General features: G+C 38.4%; 1 protein-coding gene across 2 annotated transcripts in view; it reads right to left on the minus strand.

Moving 5' to 3' along the window:
* Window positions 1-15,440: 15,440 nt before the first annotated feature.
* LOC139744350 (serine/threonine-protein kinase Sgk1-like) overlaps window positions 15,441-22,597 on the minus strand; it is a 126,330-nt gene continuing 119,173 nt past the window's right edge. For both annotated transcript variants that reach the window (XM_071654793.1, XM_071654794.1), the window contains 5 exons: window positions 21,874-21,997; window positions 21,188-21,283; window positions 19,965-20,075; window positions 18,887-19,027; window positions 15,441-17,634 (listed from right to left, as the gene is read on the minus strand). In XM_071654793.1, the coding sequence (XP_071510894.1) occupies window positions 17,461-17,634; window positions 18,887-19,027; window positions 19,965-20,075; window positions 21,188-21,283; window positions 21,874-21,997 (646 nt within the window). In that variant the 3' untranslated portion in view covers window positions 15,441-17,460. The remainder of the gene's footprint in view (window positions 17,635-18,886; window positions 19,028-19,964; window positions 20,076-21,187; window positions 21,284-21,873; window positions 21,998-22,597) is intronic.

Consider the following 22,597-nt stretch of genomic DNA (forward strand, 5'->3'; position numbering starts at 1 on the left):
CCCTACCCCCCCCCCCCCCTCCCCGTGCCCCCCGTAGCAAATAATTGATCAATTATTGAAAAGCCGACATGAGCAATAAAGGGACTTTTCTCGTCTAAAAGTTGTCAATTTCATAACTGAAAATGCCAAATTTTTCGCTTATAACATAACGGGGCAAATAATGCACTAACAATTTACATTATCATATCTATATGCTAAATAAATAAATTTAGTGTATAGATGGTAGCCTCGTGTCCTCGAGTTTGCACCCTGAAACATATATTTAGTAAACCTTGCGTTTTTTTCTTTTCTTCTATGCCTTTATGCTGATATAAGAACAAATTGTATTGCTCAAACAATGCGATCACGTTTAAGCTTTTAATGAATACATTTCAGACGAATGGCAAAGTGAAAGTGGCTCGCTCCCTCTATCGTACCGGTAGGTCCTACTTATAGTAAAATGAACATTTGTTTTGTCCTAAGTTATGATCACAGTCCTTCGGAGTGTTTTTTTTTTTAACAGTGTTTAATACCCTAGAAATTTGCTTTTAGAATACTCTACGCATAAACGCGAATTTTATACCCTGCTTTAAAAGAAAAAAGTCTATTATATGATATACCGTCAACAATGACCGTCGGAGGGGGTATCCCCCTTCAACACCCTCCCCGCTCGTCGCTTATATTCGCTCCCTCGCCGAGGATCTCACACCGTCACATAATGTATCCCCGCATGTTATAATTATAGTCATTTACAGTAAATTTTCCCATGTTTGATTTCCAGAAATTTGCCTTTAGATGCTCTACAAACGCGACTTTCGTACTCTGCTTTTACAAAAAGTCCCTACCGTGGGAGGGGGTGTCCCCCTCCACACCCTCCCCCGCTCAGTCCCTTCGCTCCCTCGCCTAGGATCTCACACCGTCAAAAATGCACCCCCTATAGTATATGTTATAGTCCTTCACAGTGATACTGGGTAATGTTTAAATCGCTGGAAATTTTATTAAAAATGGCCTATAAACGCGACTTTTATACTCCGTTTTTACAAAAAGTCCCTACCGTGGGAGGGGATATCCCCCTCCCACACCCTCCCCCTGCTCGGTCGCTACGCTCCCTCGCCGAGGATCTTATACCGTCACATAATGTATCCCCCCCCCCTCCCGTATGCTATAATAGTCCTCTGCAGTGAATTTTCAAATGTGCTTAATTCCCGGCAATTGCTTTTAGATGCTCTTGAAACGCGACTTTTGTACTCCGCTTTTACAAAAAGTCCGTACCGTGGGAGGGGGTATCCCCCATCTACACCCTCCCCGCTCGGTCGCTTCGCTCCCTCGCCGGGGATCTTACACCGTCACTTATGTACCCCCTATATTATAATCATTGTTCTTCACAGTGACACGGCGATTTTAAATCCATAGAAATTTGATTTAAAATGCCCTATAAACGCTATTTTTATACTCTGTTTTTACAAAAAGTCTCTACCGTGGGAGGGGGTTTCCCCCTCCCACACCCTCCCCCTCTCGGTCACTTCGCTCCCTCGCCGGGGATCTCACACCGTCACTAATGTACCATGTACCCCCAATATTATAATCATAATCCTTCACAGTGATACGGCGATTTTAAATCCATAGAAATTTTATCTAAAATGCCAAAACGCAAGTTTTATACTTGGTTATACATTTTTACCTCTGCCATTTTTACCTCTGCCATTTTTACACCGAACCATATTATAATCATAGTCCTTCACAGTGATACGGGCGATTTTAAATCCCTAGATATTTTATTTTAAATGCCCTATAAACGCGACTTTTATACCCTGTTTTTACAAAAAGTCCCTACCGTGGGAGGGGGTATCCCCTCCCACACTCTCGCCGAGGATCTCACACCGTTATTACCCCCGTATGTTATACGTGCCGCTTACAATACATGTACAATATGTACAGTGTAGGGCCTATTATGTAAATGTACATGATGATACAGGAAACAATAAATCAAATAAAGAAGAATCTCGCAGGTAACGTTCAGTGTCAAAACGCATCCCCCTTGGAAAAAAGCTGGTGACGCCCCTGAGGTACCCAAATAACACATCATAATTGATTACCAGTCGCTCGTAAGCTGTTCGTTACTTTACGATCAGCTTTATGAAACAGGGCCCAGGTTGAAGGAAATTAATAAAAGATAATCCTCGAATGAATTTTCACGTCATTCTCTCTTAAGCCAACGTGAGTCCACGTGTAGAGACCCACTTTAAACTGGAAATATATGGAAACATAAACATGAAATGTGAAATGAAAAGTTATGATGGCAAAATGCATAAAGTAATAAAATCCACTATTATCTTTGAACGATAGAAGCCTGCTTTTAATCTGTCACGATCTTAAACACAAATACATAGCAAACTATAACAGACAGTATACATCTTTCCCAGCAAACACATAACGTTTATAAAACGTTTCCTAAGCGTTCTTTTTTTTTCTTAGGTTCCGTACGTCTTCGCATAAGATGGACGTTTTGAAAACGTATATTTAACGTCAAAGTTGGGACTAAAAATCTAACGCAAAGCATTTTTTTTGAAAACGTTGTAAAACGTCAATGGACGTTACGTTTTTATTATGTGTTCATACCTCTTCGTCATTTATAAGCGTCCACAAAACGTTTTCATTACGTCGATCTCGTCTATAATGAACGTTTAAAAAAGTTTTATTTGGTCCGCTACGTCTTCGTCATTGGTTTCTTTATCATGAATATTCATGCGTGTCTATGAATATTCAAATAAGAAAATCTAAAATTTGAAAACTAGATAAAAGACATTGAAATCTGAAGTATTTATGCTTGGTTCAAACTATCTGTGTTAAAGATTGTGCCTACTTTATTGTTCAGTTATTCACAAATTCAAATTGTGCCATGAAGAGGTATTTTTTCATATGTTAAAAGGCCTAATTAAGATGTAAGTGATTTAATTTTAGTAACCATGTCTTCATGCATTACAATATTTTTGCCGGTATATAAAAGAATGTGATACAGATTCATATTGTATAGTAGGTATAGATGCTAGGATATTAGGAACAGGTTAGGATAGGATTATAATTATAGGATTAGGATTGGGTACAACATATCCCAGATTGTGCCTGTATGATCTCATAACCATACTTTCTTTTGAATGCCCCATAAAAAATAAATATTAGACGTTCTTAAAGGTTTTTCTTGACGTTTTAAACGGATATGAAAGGTTCTCTAAACATTCTGGAAAGGGTCATAAGACTTTTTAGACGTTCTGCAGATCCTTAAAAAACCCGAAAGGTTTTGTATTGGTTTTTTAAACGTTTAAAAACGTTTGTAGCAGTATAACGTCCATTTAAAACGTTTTAAATACGTCGAAAACCTTTCAGAAAAAGACGTTCTGAAAACGTTTTGTCAAAACGTCCAAATAGCGAACTTGGTTCGTTTCAAGAACGTTCAGAGAATGTCCAGTTGTTAGCTAGGTTAATAGGTGGAAAAGTAAGTAATTCAAGATACCACACCTTGTGACCATAACATGGATAATAGATGTCCACTTTGAAATTCACTGTATTCAGTTTACATGCAGGACAATCCATACTAGTATTTGTTTTCCAGCCTTTTGGCAGTCTGAATTGAATAGTTAACCATATAAATGCTCATAAAGGTCTACACATAATTCACGTGGCTTGCAATATTGCTGCCGAAATCTAATGCTTGCTAAGGGCACGGTCATTGATCTCTACTGTGCGAAGTATCTAGATGTATCACATTGACCAATCGCTTTGCAACCACCGCGCCACCATCTTACCACGCACATCGCCCATACACTTAAAGGTGCATATTCCCGGTAGTATAGAGGGCGCTGTTGATGATACTGCCGATCACCGTTACCTCTGCATTCAGCGTGTTTCTACAGAACCCTAAATTCCGGGTCTATCGGATTGTATCCGATTAGAGGGGCCTGTAGAAACGCACCAGTAACGGTTTCTTTCAGATTCAGATTCCGATACCGATTCCGATTATCTTAACCGTCTAATGAGGTAGTTCTTTCCGGGTCAGTTTCCAGTTTCAGTGCTGTAGAAACACGCCAGGTTCAATAATCCGATACTGACCCGGAAGACAATCACCGGCCGGTGACATAAAAGTGGCCATGACTTTTCATGTTTTGCTGCTGTTAGTAATTCTAACGTTAGTTGGGTGTCCCTATAAACACGTCCGACACCATAACCTATCAATACTAGTCACAATTTGCCTGAGATTTGACTCACTTGTAAAGAAAATACTCTGAATTTAAAAATAAAGAAAAAACACGAACAGGGGTGTTATTTTTACACAGTTGCCCTGTATGCCTACTTTCAGAACACGCTTGGCAACATATTTAGCAATTACAAAACAATACACAATATATTACTATCAGTAAATATATGTAACATATTGATATTTCTAAATAATGTTGCCAAGTATGTTCTGAAGACGTTAACTCATGCTGCAACTACACACCATGTATTTATGTTCATTACTCCATTATGGTTTGTTACGCTCAAAAATCTCTATTCCATATTCCACTTTGTATGAACAGACAATGAAGCTGACGAAGACCTAAGGTTGAAAGCGTCTACCACCAGCCGGCATCCTGCAACATCTACTGTCTTCATTGTCTCAATTATATTATTCTTCCCAAGATGACAGAAGCATTTGGTACAAAAAAAAAAAAAAAAAAAAAAAAATATATATATATATATATATATATAAATATATGAAGAGTTCGTTCGCAAAAACCGATAAGTCCATTTTTGAACATTTTGAGTTACGGCCTCTGTCATAAAGTACAAAATAATACCTTTTAGATGATACAGATATTGGTCACTACACATTAAGGTACATTTTTGAAGTTATGGTCAAAAGAAACAAAAAATTTCTTATATTCTCTTTATTTTTGTTGACTTTTAATCGCAAATATCTCCATTTGGCAAATATGGACTGATCGGTTTTTGCGAACAAACTCTTCATATATGTGTGTGTGTGTGTGATGGTATGATTTGATTGTCTTAATGAAAACATTAACTGTAGAAAAAGTAATGTACATTGTCAGAAATGTAATAATTACTGGCATTATGATTGATTTGCCGGATCACTAAAAGAATATTTACAAAAAAATTCAGAAAAAAAAGTGTGTACCATCCAATGATAATACGCCAGTGGATGGTGACAATAAGCTTCCATAGAATGTCTGATTAAACTAGAACTATCACTCATTGTGATTAATATACCCCCACCCACAACTGAGGAAATTAGCTCAACCAAGATTTTTTAACACTTTTTAATGAAAAAAAAAAACCCATGGCAATGCACTGTTCAACAGTTAATAAATGTATTGTTCACTGTTAGTCAAATGTCTCACATCTCAAGTCAAGTGCTCAAAAACTGAGTGAGCAAGAAAAATAAACTGACGATTTCTATGGTTTTTATTAAAAATTGTGTAACCATGGCAACACAAGGTTGGATATTAAGAAAAAAAATGAAGTTTGCACAACTATATATCATAGCCGTCACATGTGCCAAATTTCAAGCCAAATGCTAACAGGATGAGGGGCTTAGTTGAATTCACAATATTTGTGTATCATTTTCCTTCAAAATACACTGTTACCATGGCAACACATTTTCCACAATGACAAAAGAGTTTTTGTACATCTAGGTAATGTAGAGGTAACATGTGTCAAATATGAAGCCAAATGCTCTAAACAGAGGGAGTTAGGATCTAATCGAAATGTTTGTGTGATTTTCATTCAAAATGCACTGTTACCATGGCAACACATTGTTCAACAATGATGAAATACAAAGTTTGCATATCTCTGTACTACAATGGTTGCATGTGCCAAATTTCAAGCCAAATGCTCAAAGACTGAGGGAGTTACCGGAATCCACAATATCTTTATATGATTTTCGTTCAAACTATGCTGTTACCATGGCAACACAATGATCAACAATGACAAAAGATTAAGTTTGCACATCTACGTACCATAGTGGTCGCGTGTGCCAAATTTCAAGCTAAATGCTCAAACACTGAGAAAGTTGGCGGAATCCACATGCTTTTTGGTGAAAAAATGTTGTTACCATGGCAACGCATTGTTCAACAATAATGACAGATTAAGTTTGAACATCTGTATGCTATAGCGGTCACATATGCCAAATTTCAAGCCAAATGCTCAAAGACTGAGGGAGTTAACTGAATCCACAATATTTTCGCATGATTTTCATTCAAAATATACTGTTACCATGGCAACACATTGATCAACAATGACCAAAGACTATGTATGCTCATCTACGTACTATAGTGGTCACATGTGCCAAATTTCAAGCTAAATGCTCAAAGACTGAGGTAGTTACCTGAATCCACAATATTTTTGTATGCATTTTAGTGAAAAGCTGCTGTTACCATGGCAACCCATAGTTCACCACTGACGAAAGGTTAAGTTTGCACATCTACATGTTATAGTGGTTGCATGTGCCAAATTTCAAGCCAAATGCTCAAAGAGTGAGGGAACTAACTGAATCCACAATATTTTTGTATGATTTTAATTCAAAATATGCTGTTACCATGGCAACTCACTGATCACCACTGACGAAAGATTACCTTTGCACATCTACGTATCACAGTGGTCATGTGTGCCAAATTTCTAGCTAAATGCTCGAAGACTAAATGAAGTTAGCTGAATCCACAATATTTTTGTATGTTTTTTTGTAAACAAAAGCTGTTACCATGGCAACGCATTGCTCAACACTCACAAAAGATTACGTTTGCACATCTATATACTATAGTGGTCATGTGTGCCAAATTTCAAGTCAAATGCTCTAACACTGAGGGAGTTAATTGAATCCACAATATTTTCGTATGATTTTCATTCAAACTATGCTGTTACCATGGCAACACATTGATCAAGAATGACGAAAGAGTAAATATGCACATCTACATACAATAGTGGTCACATGTGCCAATTTTTAAGCCAAATGCTTGAAAACTAAAGGAGTTAGGCTAATCCACACATTTTTGTATGATTGGTAAAAAAAAATACTGTTGCCATGGCAACATATTCATTACCACACACATCAAATGTGTTTTGCACAAATATACATTACATTGATCGCATAATCCCAAATTCAAACTGAATTGCTACAAAACTAAGAGAGTAGAGCAATCCACATTTTGTAAGATTTTTATGAAAATCTTCCGTTGCCATGGCAACGCATTACAAAATACTCACGAAATAGGTCTCTTGAACATCTGCCTGTGATAGTGGTCATACATGCCAAATTTGAAGTTAATTGCTCAAAAAATGAGAAAGTTGTTCGATCCACAAGTTTTTATGAAAATATGCCGTTACCATGGCAACGCATTATGCGATACTAATGAAAAAGGTGTCTTGCACATCTACCTTTGATAGCAGTCACATATGCCAAATTTGGGGTCAATTGCTCAAAAAATGAGAGAGGAGTTCGATCCACAACATTTTGTTAGATTTTTTAAAAATTTGCCGTTGCCATGGCAACTCATTATGCAATACTAACGAAAAAGGAGTCTTGCACATCTCCCTTTGATAGCAGTCATACATGCTAAATTTGGGGATAATTGCTCAAGAAATGAGAGAGTAGTTCGATCCACAAGTTTTTACGAAAATATGCCGTTGCCATGGCAACGCATTACGCGATACTAACGAAAAAGGTGTCTTGCACATCTATCTTTGATAGCGGTCACACATGCCAAATTTGGGGTCAATTGCTCAAAAAATGAGAGAGGAGTTCGACCCACAAGATTTTGCAACGGACCGACCGCCCGACCGCCCGCCCGACCGACCGACCGACTGACCGACCGACCGACCGACCGACCGGCCAACCGACCGGCCACCCGACCTCAGAGTGATTCCTATATACCCCCCCTACACACCATGTGTGGGTGGGGGTATAAAAACATAAAAGACCAGAGAAGACAAAATTAACCACAATCATGATGAAAACGCCAGTTGATTATACAAAAATATTTATTACATCGCTCTGTCCACATCTCGAGTAACATGGCTCTTTCATATCTGATCTAGACTTCCTCACATGAGTGGGAACAATTGTATGTCACCAACACAGGGATACAGTAACCATGGCAACTCTTTTTGTGTAATGAAATAAACATCCATCTGCTTACAATCACAGGGTGAGCATCAATGAAATCAATCACAAAAAGTACACATTCCCTCTTGGCTGGAAATAGATACCTATGCTTTATAATGTCTTCGTACGAAGTATGGTAAAAATCATACAATATCTGGTATGGATTAAAATACAATGCTGCTTACACCATACCCCCAGAAAAAAAAAGAATGAAAAGGAACGTTTGCTAGGGCATTTACTATTTAAATATGTATTCCCCAAGTTAGTCTATGACACATTAGGACTATATGCAAATGTATTGTCATATGAAAAGAACCAAGAGACATAATAATTAAGTCCCGATCACGTTTGAAGAAAAAGACAAAGAATAGCTAGAGCGAAATAGGATAAAAGCTTGGATCTTGAGGAATTGTACTAGTTATTGATTCATTTGATTATGATAGAAGACATCATAAATCATGGGGGCAAATAAGTTTCTGACATGAAAACCCCCGATAAACCTATACACTGAGCATCCAACATTGACAACGGATATCATACAAGACAAGAAAGTGGAGAAACAACCAAATATGGCCCAACATAATTACAATCCTCATATTCTTCACGCAAAATTTGTTGTGAAGATGATTCATGTAATTGCTGTTTTACTCGCACATATGGTCATCTTCATGGAGACGACTGGAAAATATGGGTGAAATGAAGAACGAAGAATGCATAGAATGAAAACCCCTTATAAAATACCTGAACATCTTTTTCTATTTCGAGTTAATGATGAATTCATGATACTGAATGGAAATAAAATTCCAACGATGAAACTCCACAAAATTAAAAGAATTAGTAGTACCTGTCACTAATCAAATTTTTCCTTCTTAAAAGTCACCATATCCTTAAAGTTTACAATATTCCACTTTTTTTTTTTTCAAATCTTCTGGCACAACATGAGAAGAAAAAAAAATCAAAATGCATACAAACAGAAGAACTACAAAATTCAAGAAAATTGTGATCAGTGTACGAGCTAAAAAACTCAAAAAAAAAAAGGATGCCAGCAGTGCAATTTTACATTTAGCGTTCAACATTGCATAATATAGATTTGTCTGCACATTCAAACTCCTCTTCTCACTGTACATCTTGATCAAGATTCTAACAAATTTAGAACAAAAAGAACATGTCTTCTGCATGGAAATAGAGGGAGAGAATGTGACAAAATGACCATGATTGAAGCGTGATATACGTTTATCTTCAAACATATCACATGCAAGGTTTGCTTCAAACAACCAAACTGCACCAACACAAGAAAGAGACTTTAGTGAACAATTATGAAAGGAAATACCCGTTTTTAGTGTTTGTCCTATACAATCTTCCTTTTCACAGACATTCTTCGGAGTATTGGGGAGCTTGCTGAAACTCTCATTCACAAAACCTGATTTTTATTAAGCCTTTTGTAATTTCTTTTTTCCAATTAATTGAGAATACCACAGCAAAGCTTACAGTTTTCTATCAAAACAGAACAAGAATCACAACATGGGTGAAACACTACTTTCACACATTAAATGATAAAAGATCAGACCATTTTTATTAATAACACGTAATTCACCTTCCCAGAGGGAACAAAAAAACAATGCTTACACAAAAATCAAGCAAGAACGTGTCTTGCATACCGCTGGCAAAGTGTGTGCTTCTCTAAGATACGTCATCCTCGAATGGCACAAAACAGTAGGCTCAATAAAAAACTTGCTCATCCACACAAATATTGATACTCTGTTAGTTGTTTTCACACAGACCCTATCAAAAATATTTTGAAATGTGAGGAACAAAATACAGAAATCCCATTGGTCTATATCAAAATGATACCACTACCAACGATGTGACATCAATAATTGACGATGACTGGCGGGGGAGGGAACATACCGAATGTTCCACCCGAAGGGTTTGAAATGCTATTGAGGGACTTACAGCCTCCCGAAATAGCATTTGAAACTCCGAGGGTGGAACGTTCGGTACATCTTCCCGACAATAAAAGTCATCATCTGTTATATTATATGGGTTAGTCAAATACGTCAACGTCAACCACTAAAGATCGTAGAGATTCAGTGTACGGTCTTTGCAACCACCAGCATGCAGCACAACGCACTCGATCGCTCGCTCGCGCAGAGCCAAATTCACTATGCGCGCGCGGTCCTAGGCCTTCTGTCATTTGTTACGTGAAAATGTTTTCCCCATGGGAGAACATTACCAAGAATGTTCGCCCCATGGGCGAACATAACGAATGTACCTCCATCACGTGACTCTGTTTAGCCAATCACTAACCGGTATTTGACTAACCCATTTAATATTGTATAATGTGTTAAGGAGTGTCAATATCATGCTATATGGAGTGTCAGTGTCGAGCTAAAAGATTGGGGTTTAATGGTTTATTGCACTACCGATCAATCAACTAATTTATCCCTTTAGTTTATTTTTGCTTTGAATTAAAAAGAAAATCTTGTCTTCCCATTTTTTTTTTCAAACTGGTGGACACAATACGCCTATAACATAAGACGCTAGCCTTTGATCCAGATGGCCCCTGAACGAATGGAAAGAGGGGGGGGGGGGATGACCAATCATCCTTCAGACTACTACCACAGTTGGCAGTACAGCAGGTGTCTTGCTACACCATCTGCTGCCAGAAGTCTGGTAGGATCTGCATACAGTTCACATAATGGTGAATCTTTCAGAAAGCCTAACTCATTTCTTGAATTATTTCAACACTCTGTGTAAGCTAGATGAAGTCTCCAACTTGTCCATTGTCTCTTTTTGTGGGCAACATTCACATTAGTATTTCCATAAAACTTTCTCTCTCTTTTTTAAACAGCAAATGGATATCCACAAACGCTTCCAAACCCAACTCGTAAAAGAATCATCGGCCCATCATAATTGAACAGCGAAGAACAACATATCACCATTTAAACATCACTTGAAATAAACGCCATTACGAACTGTACAGATTTGGCCCATCTTTTTTTTTTTGAGAAACAGCAATCACTCAATGTCAGTCAAAACAGCTGAAAAATATGACTCAAATTACTTCTTCGGAACATGGTATAACCAACAAGAAAATATAATACAATCAAAATTATGACTCACGCCTGCACACGTCTTCAAATGACAAGACATGCGACAGAAAGCATAATAGTCAATGTTTGCTTCTTCTTTTTTTGAGTTATCCAATCCAATACACAGACATGTAAAAACCTTCTCTGCTTCTCAGCTTGTAACCAAAGCTGAAAAGCTGCCATCGAACTACCCTCCATGTTACACACAAGTATGTGGCTTGGTGAGGAGGAGGAGGCATTTTACTGCCACGATGTTGATTCATGCTACGTGGTTTGAGATGAGTAATACTTGTTTAACACACACACACCCACACACACATACACACACACATACACATACACACATAAACACACATAATAAATTCAGATGACTCTTTCTACAAAAACAAAACGGAAAAACACGCTTCCTGACTTAAACAAATCTGTTCCATGGTCATTGATTCACACTTGCTGTAATCTACAAATATTTACAGGTTACTGAATGACAAGTGAAATTCAATCGCGAGACCGCACAATCAGAGCATTAAAGGAATTGTTTTTTCTTTGTTCTATATTTACATCCATTTAAACTCTCACAGACACACATACTCACACACACTCACACACAGACACATACAAACACACTATCACACACACACACACACACACACACATACAAATGTGTTTATGCACACCATCATAATACAGTTTCCATAGATAAATTTTAAAAATATCTTTATATTTACTCTTAGGGCAAAAAACTGATACAAAGTTGAAGTAGATTTCAAAATATAATTCAAATTAAAATGCATACATTATTTTCTACGGTGGGAAATGCCGATGCAGCTACACCTTGTTTCAACAACATTATGAACAAAAATGGCATGCAGCTACGTAGAAACAAATATGCAAAGAAAGAATATGGGACTTGCAGTCATAAAAAGTTGTGCCCATGACAGAAAAATTGGTGCACAAGGAAGTCACACTTCTAAAAAATGAAAACTCTTTGCTAAGGATGCTATTTGAAGTCGATTCAAAGCACATAGAAATCAAAGGGAAATTATTTGCTCTCATTACCGCACGTGGAGAGAGCATGATTCAACAGGGAATTCTCGGCATCGCCAATGCGCAGAAAACTTCTGCGCACGCCGAAGAGCCCTGTCACAGATGCACTGTGGGATTCCTCAGTGCCATTGTTTGCTTCCGGTTGTCTCGCGCAAGTCGCAGTTCCCATAAGATTCAATGGAGTTATTTGACTGCTTTTCCATTGTTACTCCTTTTTTCTGGGCTATAATTCAGCTTAAAAGAGTTGAAAGTTTCTAAATTTTATTGATTTGCGGTAACTAGAGCCATGGTTTACTACTGCTACGTAGGCTTCAATGTGCTGGTCACATGATGGAAGTGAAGAAATCTTCAACAAAAAATACCACTGAGAGCGTGATCTGAGTGCATGTGCAGCCAAAACCGGGGCAAGTTTGTCCCCTGAGCTATCCCATAATGCATCTAGAACGCTGCTCTGCTCACGGCACCTACGTATTGGCAATACCGAGAATTAATATGAACTGAGGCATACACTCTTTCAAACATTTGATATGTCCTCAATCTAATACCTGTGCCCCTGGTACTACATACATTTGTTACAGTGAGAAAATGCATTCCAATTTGTTCCTTGGCAAAGGTGCCTACATTAGATGAAAACCTGTTCACAATTTTCATCAGGGATGGAAGCATAGTATTGAGAAATTTATAAGAAAGAACAAAAAAAGAGCATCAAGTCAAATTTGGCACACTAGTGCATTTGAGCATGTTTGAAGGAAATGAAGCTCAAATGCATGAATGCAAATAAACAAAACAAGAAAATTGTATTGCTGAAGAGTTACATATACAACGTAGGAGATAATGAAAGAAGGTAAAAAGCATGGTTGATCAATGACAAAACCAGGCAACACACTATCTCTAAACTCTAATTGAAATCATAATGGTGAATGTAGGAATCTAATTTGAAAGCATGTCGAACTAAAGCAACACAAAACGAATAGAAAGAGGAAGAATCGGAAAGCATTATCATTATTATTGTGATTAATATTTGATTTGGCAAACTTTGAAACAACGTTGAAACACGTCTTTCTCAATGCAATAGTCTGTGTGCGTCACCATTTTCATCAAATTTGTCTCTGAATGCAGCAGGTTTAGCAGAGACATTGCTAGTTTTCTTCTTTCGTGTTCGCATGGAATAATTCCTGAAGAATCGACGCTTCTAAACAGTTTCCTAAGACTTTGAAATAAGTGCGACTGCAATGTTTACCTTTATCTGATAACCAAGAAAAAAAGATCAGTTACTAGTAATTCAATCATTTACCTCGATCAAAACAAAGACAGAGTTATTTCTGTTGTTTTTTGTTCCCTTGTTTTTTTCACTTTTTGTTTGTTTTTATTGGGGCAAAATATAACATCATTCCCCCCCCCCCCCCCTGCAAGCCAGACATCTTAGGATCTTAGAAGTGATATTATGTACTGGCCAATTTTGACTATAAACAAAGCAGTAGCTTTTGGTTCCCCATGTTACCATGCTCGCACTGACCAACTTTCGAGACAACTTACTGCACACTGAACGGTATCTTCATTGATTGCGGGGGAAAGCGGTGTCAAAACCTCAGACATACAATATACCAGTAGTCTATGAACAAAAATAAAAGAAATAAATGGATACAAATCATCGCAGAAGGAAATACAACAAATAGAACCAACAAATCATTGTTAATAGTCCAATACATACATATTCCTGTGGTATGCCAGCCCTCATTCTTACGAGAAAGGGACCTCACTCTATTAAAAGTTACTGTCAAAGAAAGAAGAAAATAAAGCCGTACAAATTCATAGGCACCTATCATATATACTCTGAATACGTACACAGCATTTAATAACATGTTAACATTTTGCAACATGGCATAATCATTCCTTCTTTCTAATGAAGATTGTGTAAATCTTTATTAAATCATTTACATATATACACACACTATCATACATACACCCTGAATTATCTTGGCACTACTATGCAAGTCTCATAGAATGTCACATGATCAAATCTGTACATTTTTGGGGGGACAAATTTTACTAAAATCTGTCCATTTTCCCCTTGATTCTTTATTAGTGGCTTTACTTTTTTTTCCTTTTGCCTCACATGATAAACATGATTACTCTCATGAATTCAGAGAATGAAAAAACAACAACAACAACAACAGAAAAAAACATCCCTTGTGTTTGAGCACTTTCAGTACACATCATGGAGATTACTTCGGTGACTTTACGCTTTGCTTGAATGAAAGTCTAGCTCTTGTTTCTCTGCAAAACAACAACAACAACAAAAACATTCTGATATTTCTGCTGATTTTTCTGATAGTTAGTAAACTCCCACTCTGCATTTCTAACTGGTATTAAGGGCATAATGTTGGGTCCAAACTGTTTATTTAACGCCTCAAAGTGTGACACTTGTCAACGGCTGGACAATATACAGGAAAACACACATAATCACTACCATATCCCTCAAACAAAATCACAATGTAATATGAATTTTAGACTGCTGCATTGGTAATTCGTTTGATTTGAGGTGCAAAATGTTGATCTTAATGCACAATAATATGCACTTCATGCATTTCAGCTGGCAATTCTTCAGATTCTCATCAGCTTCTGACTTGTCTTGACCTCTGATCACTTTAACCCTAACTAGGCCGGGGGGGGGGGGCCTCCGAGGCCCCCCCTCGACGTTCCGCGCAATGTATCGCAATCGCAAAAAGCTATCGCCGCGACGTTTCATGACTTTTTTCTTTCAAGTCTCCCGCATCTTTTGACACCAAATTTGCGACGCCCGGGCGCACGGTTCCGAAGTTACGCATAAATATGTACATGTATGTCAGACCAAAAATTGCTCAAAAACGTTAATTCGTGTACAATTTCAATGCAAACTGTGCTTACAGGCAAATTTCATAAAAGCATGATTATTTTGGTGTTTTATTGATTAAAATCAATGAATAACATATTTTCTTGTTCGGAGCGATGTCGTGGACAAATTTCATAGAAAAAACAATGAAAAACATAAAGTCGAAAAAACAAAGAAATAAATAAGAAATTCAAAAAAACAATAAAATACTTAAGAATTATTTCTGATATCACAATCTTTTTAAATTACATTTGCTAAGGACACTAAAAAGAATATTTACACCACAAATGTGCCTGTTTTGAGCTTTATTTTGTGATTTATACCAAATAGTCTGATTTTATGCATCATCATGCATAAATTAGCATAATTTAGCATAAATGATGATTTTTTGAAAAATTAACTTCATGGTATATTAGATTACATCATAGGCAATGTGTGTGCCAATTTTCGTCGCGATCGCGCTGTCGACGCCCGAGATCTGGAGGGGGGGCCTGGGAGGCCCCCCCCCCGGCTCTATCAACTACCTAAATAGCCCGGCCTAGTTAGGGTTAAACGCACATACCCCCAAGCTCCATCTACTCTGACAGCTGCAGAGTTGGCAGCTGAAAAATCCTGAAGACAAATGTTTTGTATTGAGATCAAAAGTTTCACCTCAAATCATACACATCACCAACACATGATTTTTCATTAGAACTGTTATATCACAATGTGATCCTTTCCGGAACCAGTTTTCCAAATACACCTCGGATACACTGATCAATTTTGTGTCCTTATGGCATGTGTTTAGGCTTTTTCCAAAAGAAAAGAAGAATAAATCCTCACCAGTGTTTATTTTCAAAGAAATGCTCTACAGATCTGAAGTTTTTAACCATTGCAATATGGGTCAATTATCTTGAATTATCATACAGTAATCTTTGTCAGATTCATAATGCAAATTCACAACAATCATTCTGTCATTACTAGAAATGCTTGCCACACATAACCACTGGCAAATAAGAGCAAATCTGTTTTGAGTGACAAAATTCGGAAATGAATCTTAAGCTGTACAGCTGATTCTGATGATATTTCAAATCTGCGTGGAGAACAAGAAAAATACCATGCCACATGTAAATGCATTCAGTAGCACAGTCTCAGAAACTCAGTGGCTCAAACTTAAAGGGATGGTGCAGTATTGGTGGAGATGAGAATTGGGCTTTAAACTTTTTGCAAGATAACAAGAAAACACCTATGATATAGTACAGAGCATACCATTTAAAGAGGAATTCAAAGTTTATTTGATGAAAATCAGGTTTGGAATGACTGAAACATCCAAAAACAAAGTAAAGAGGTTTCTCACTATCTCACCAAAAAATGTGAGAAATTTGAAATTAGGTCTCAATCAAAACTATAGATCCCTTTAAGTGGCTCAAAATCTTGCTACAAGGTCCAAACCCAGCTTTGGCATTAAAAAAAAAAAAAAAAATCTTCCTCTTTAGTCTCTGGCATCACTGCACAATCTACTGTCACAACGGCGTTCCTCACAACCCCTCCCATGTGAGTCTACGAACATCATAGGTGTCGTTACGTCTACACACTCTGACCATATCATCATACTGGGCTGGGTGGAACCCAAAACCATCTACAGTCATGTCATGAAAAGAGATGACAGTGAGTTGGACATAACCTCAAAAATCTACGGCAATACTGTCTGGAAAGTAAAGGAAAAAATTATTAAAATATATTACAATATCATGAGTTAAACTCAACTACATCATCTGGATAAAACGAGCTGCTAAAAATTATTCATATAAACTGCAAGATTTGAAGAAAAAAATTACAACTCTGACTTGATATGTCTGTGGCCATATAATCTGAAAAAATATTCTCAAAAGTGGCATGAAATACACATCAATTCAATGAGTTGGACTCCACTGATTTTACAAAGCAAAAATTTTTGAAAATGGCAATAAAGTTTTGAGGTGTACAAAGTGATGCCAAAAAACAAAATTGCATGAAAAACAGGCAAGAATAAATAAGACATCAAACATTAAAAAAAACCCCAAGAAATCATGTTACAGAAAGAGCAATCGTTACTGTTACAATGTATATCATAGAACCAATATTTTATTCTAAATATAATACCTTCTTTTATTCTTTACATTGTGAATATTTAAGTCAAAAATACTAATATGATATCTGAACACACAGTGTGATATCATATCCTGTGTGCTTGCTGCAATCGGTTTCCCACAATTCCACGGCTCACTGGGCTTTGTAGTTTATTTCCCCTCCTCTGCGAGCTCTCGCCATAGCGACGACATACATAGAGGGCGTCCTCCCTACGAGTCGTCCAGTCCGATGGTTGGTGGAACATACGTGAATCCCTCGAAAACGTTGTCTGCATCCTGGACGCTGGCACTGACCGTGTTCGGGTCGACGGACTTGCCCACGGAGTTGGGGACGGGCTCGCGAACAAACTCGGGATCAATGTTCTTCACATCCATGTTATCACTCTGTAAAAAATCAGGGGGCAGAAATTAATTAGAAGAGGGCAATTACAGTAGGTGGTGATAATGCTGAAGGCTGAATACAACTTTTCAGTTGATACTGATATTCTTCCAAAATCATCTTTTTCTAAAGGGTAAGAGCATACAAAAAACAGTCATAATTTATGATGCCATTTGCAATCATGAATCTCGACAATCAGTAGACTTGTAAAATATATCAATTTGGTGCAACTTCCATATCAAAATCGACATTATGAAACCATTCATGCTCTTATAGATTTTTGTTACCCTGGTCATGTTAATGCTCACTGATACTATAGAATTACTGATAAAGATCCCACAACAGGGTTGACAAGCATTGAAGATCAAAATAGAAGCTGATAATATTTTATCTGAAGGTGATATCAGCTCCTCGTTTCCTAGAAACAGAAAAGATGCTTAATCAAAATCTTGTGACATCATTGTAGCATGTCTGCCGTCCACGCAGAGTAAATGAATGTTTGATGTTTTTGAAGTAAGGCCACTGAATATGTGACCCGCTACAACAAAAGGATCCTAAAGTCACTGACAGCTGAGCTGAGAAAAATCGAGTTTGAAGTCAGATCATCAAAATCGGTCAAAACAATCAGACTTCTGTTTTTTGGCATGATTTTGTAGTCTAATGTATCGTCTATCATCTGCAGAAATTTTGAAGCTAAATGATCAAAGGAAAGGCTAGAAATAAGCATTTTTCTGGGCAATGAATTTCTGACTTTTAATGGAACAGAAACTTGTCCAAAGGTTTTGGATTTAGTGCTACAGCTAGACTCCGCCCCTTGCAAGGAAGGAGTGATCTTATTGGTTAGTGCGTGGCATCCTGGTTACTGATTGGTCCTGCGTAGAGCGCTGGCACCATTAAAGCTTGAATGAACATCGAAGGAGGTTGCCAGGAGCATACCTTCTATTGTCAAGAGGTTGAAACTGTCTTGCCTCCCCTTGATCATGAAAGTGTCGGAAGGAAAACTTTGAAGGCGGCTTTCTCGAAACACTGATTTCCTAAACCACTCGACATGCACTAATAAAGTCATCGATATCTTCGCAACTGAGTATTTTTATGAGTCGTGTTATTTAATATGAAATTATAGCGGAAGAGTAATGGAATAATGTCATGTCATTTTCAGAAAATTGTCCACCTCGACTTTCAGATCCTTTTGTTGTGGCGGGTCACTTATAAAGACAGATATGAGGAGCAGGGAAACACAAGGATGGGTGAACTCACTACGCGGGGGTTGTATGGTGGCGTGATCTTCTTGCCGTCGAGGTCTGACCAGCTGATGGAGGAGAAGAACTCGTGGTGCTTCACGGCCTTGAAGTCCTTGTCTCCCGCGCCCAGCCGCTTGCTCCGTTCCTTGTGCAGTAACTGTACAGGAGAGTCATGGGGAAAGGAAACATGTGTGGTGAAACTCATGGAGTACAAGACTAACAATGGGTCAAGAGCACCAACAACAACCATGACAAATATCAATCTTACTGGTTTAAATAATGCTGTTTAGGGAGAATAGCCTTCCTTTGGGATCTCCTGTATATTAAAACAAAAACTGTCATATGTGTTGCATTGGGTAACTGACATTAGCAATGCATGAAAACAAAAAACCAACAACAACTGCATCAAACTCTCCTTCCAGTTCCTATTTGTGAACAAACAAACAAAAAAATAACAAAATTAAAATTAACCCGATGAGGACGGACTGATTTTGCTGCAACACACATTTCCCATAGACGGTTGCCTGAGTATACTCGGGACTCGTCCTCAACGGGTTATCATTTGCAGCTAACCAGGGCGGAAATAAAGTTTCAATGCCTCGAAACCACCGGAGTATGCTTCCCTCGGTCTTCAATAGAGAAATCAATCTCAAAAAGACAAAATCAAAGGAATGCAAATTAACATACATAAGGAGATATGTATATTAAAAAAATAAATAAATAAATAATGTAACTGAAGCAACAAAAAGAGCGAATTGAAGAAATTTATGAGAAAAACTCCTGAGAGACCAAATATGAAAAAAAATTTCTCACCTTGAGTGCACATGTTTCATCATTACAACATCCTACGGGCACCCATGCCCAATTTCATAAAAGATGATAGGATGCCAAATTGACTACAAAAGCAACTTCTTATAGTAACAGCCGACCAGGAAGTAGGATTCTTGTCATCACCATGACACTACCCCTTACAGTATTAAGAGCTTAAGACAAATCCCAAGTACACTCTGGCAGGTGTCTATGGGAAATGCATGTTTAAGCAAAATAAGCTTGTCCTCAACGGGTTAATAAAAAGGGGCCACTCTGGGACTTACCCCTTCCAGGAGGCTCTTAGCACTGGGAGAGAAGACCGAGCTCTTCATCCTCAGAGGTTTGTTGAGGATGTTGTCGTACATCTCGGCCGTGTCCCTGCTGTAGAATGGAGGCTACACACAAAGAGAGAAATGGCAACACCATGAGATGAGTATTTCTATTCCTACTCCTCTTCTTCCTCCTCCTCCTCTTTCTCCTCCTCCTCTTCTTTTCTTCCTTGATATATCAACCTCATTGCTCTCTTCTAACAACTCTTTAGCATCATCATTAGCATGGCCCTTATCATCACTGCTAATCTTCTACTTCTCATCATTCTTCTCATTAACCAGGGCTGCACACAAGCCCATTTTTTATACTGGTCCGACCTGTAGGTACCCAGTCTTTCCAGGTTTTACTGGTCAATTCTCGGAAAAGTTACTGGTCCAACAGTGATTTTTACTGGTCAGGGACCATCGGACCAGTGCCAGTGTGCAGCATTGCATTAACACCAAGAAATATTATTATATTCATTGCTTTCTTACTACTCCTCCTTCTTTCTCTTCTCTTACTCTTGAATTTCTTTTCCAAAACCTAATCAAGACCATCATCATCCCCTATTCCCCACCCCCCCCCCCCAAAAAAAAGAAGAAACAAAAAAATAATCTTCACCATCGACATTTTCAACATTCTTAATCAGTTTGTTATCATCACAACAATCATCCTGATTCCTCCTCCTCCTCCTCCCTCCTCTTCCTCCTCTCTCTTCCTCCTCTTCCTCCTCCTCTTCTTCCTCCTCTTCCTCCTCCTCCACCTCCTCCTCTTCTTCCTCTTCCTCCTCCTTCTTCCTCCTCCTCCTCCTCCTCTTCTTCCTCTTCCTCCTCCTTCTTCTTCCTCCTCCTCCTCTTCTTCCTCTTCCTCCTCCTTCTTCTTCCTCCTCCTCCTCCTCCCTCCTCCTCCTCCTCCTCCTCCCTCTTCCTCTTCCTCCTCCTCCTCCTCTTCTCCCTCTTCCTCCTCCTTCTTCCTCCTTCTCTTCTTCCTCCTCCTCCTCCTCTTCTTCCTCCTCCTCCTCCTCATCTTCTTCCTCTTCCTCCTTCTTCCTCCTCCTCCTATTCTTCTTCCTCCATCTCCTCTTCTTCCTCTTCCTCCTCCTCCTCTTCCCCATCCTTCCCCTCCTCCTCCTCTTCCAACTCCACCTCCTTCTCCTCCTCCTCCTCCTCCTCTTCTTCCTCCTACCAACACTACTCACCAGCCCTGACATCATCTCATAGAGGACCGCTCCCAGACACCACCAGTCCACACTGCGGTCATACTCCTGCTTCCTCAGAACTTCTGGGGCTAGGTACTGTCAAGGCAACAATAGGCAAGTAAACGTAATGTAACATAAAAATAATAACATATAGACACAACATAGGATGATATAACATAATATACAAAACTAATCATTAAAAAAATGACTAAAATTGACCAAACTGATACACCTTTTGAAAGAAACAATGATTCAAAATTATTGGTTGTAGATTACAAGTCCATACACTGGCATGAGACCAACAGAAATAAAATATATTAGAAACAAAAGCAAAATGCTAGACATAATGCTCCACAAGGAGTATACATAATCACATGAGATATTTGCTTAGTTCACAGAACTATTACTGTTAAATCATATCGTAACTAAGCTTTGTATATGTTCAAAAACACTATAAAGAGATTTATAACATACAGTCCTTGAGAGATTGAATATCTTTATCTGTTTCTTCACTCTTGTTATCATAGTATGAAAGCAAGTCACTTTGTTGAAGTAATTTAAATACTTTTTGGAGTCATGTTTGCCATTTGAGAGAGAAATCTAAAAAACAAAACAAAAAAAAAACCCTCTCTGCATTCTTTTGTTTGTGAGGTTGAAAATCACACCCGCTGGCCTCCTAATCTTACCTCTGGCGTTCCACAGAAAGTGGAGGTCGTCTTCTTGGCTGCGATGCCCTCCTTACAAAGGCCAAAGTCCGTCAGCCTTACGTGACCGTCGTGGTCCAGAAGGATATTCTCTGGTTTCAGGTCTCTGTGAAATGCAAGAACAGATATTAAACCCTTCGTGTTGAGGCACGTACAAACTGTAGCTCGATAACTAGCCAAGCTCTTACATATGTACATAGACATTCAGTAATCCATCCAAACGTGGCGTAGTTGCAAGGTTAGCAAGTCCACTCAGGTGTAACAATAGGGACTTTTCGATTTAACGTCCTGGACGTGGACGGCGAGGTAATGACGTCATTTAATTATTGTAAAGGAACTGCGCATGCTCCAAGTTCTCCAGCACGTCCAACACCAGAATCGAGAACGTGTCTTCCAAGGATTTCACGTCCTCCTAGATACATGACTCAAGTGACGTCATCGCTTGGTGCACCAATTGCCAGCCCACTGGAGGGGATGGGGCCATGACATCATAACAGTACGTCGTAAACAGCATGCACGGAAAGTCGAAATGAGTGACAACACTGCGGACATAACAAGTGGACTGCAGAAATTTGAAACCGCTCTTGTACGAGAAAGGCAGCCACATCCACACAATCGAAAAGTCCCTAATGTAGCTTCCTCAAACAAGAAGGCCATGGTAACACAAAAAGGGATCGAGGGGATTACACTGTAAGTAATCTCTCGT

Source organism: Diadema antillarum, unplaced genomic scaffold (assembly GCF_040938485.1).
Source record: "Diadema antillarum isolate AM-2024a unplaced genomic scaffold, OU_Dant_1.0 seq00001161_RagTag, whole genome shotgun sequence".
Taxonomy (NCBI): Eukaryota; Metazoa; Echinodermata; class Echinoidea; order Diadematoida; family Diadematidae; genus Diadema; species Diadema antillarum.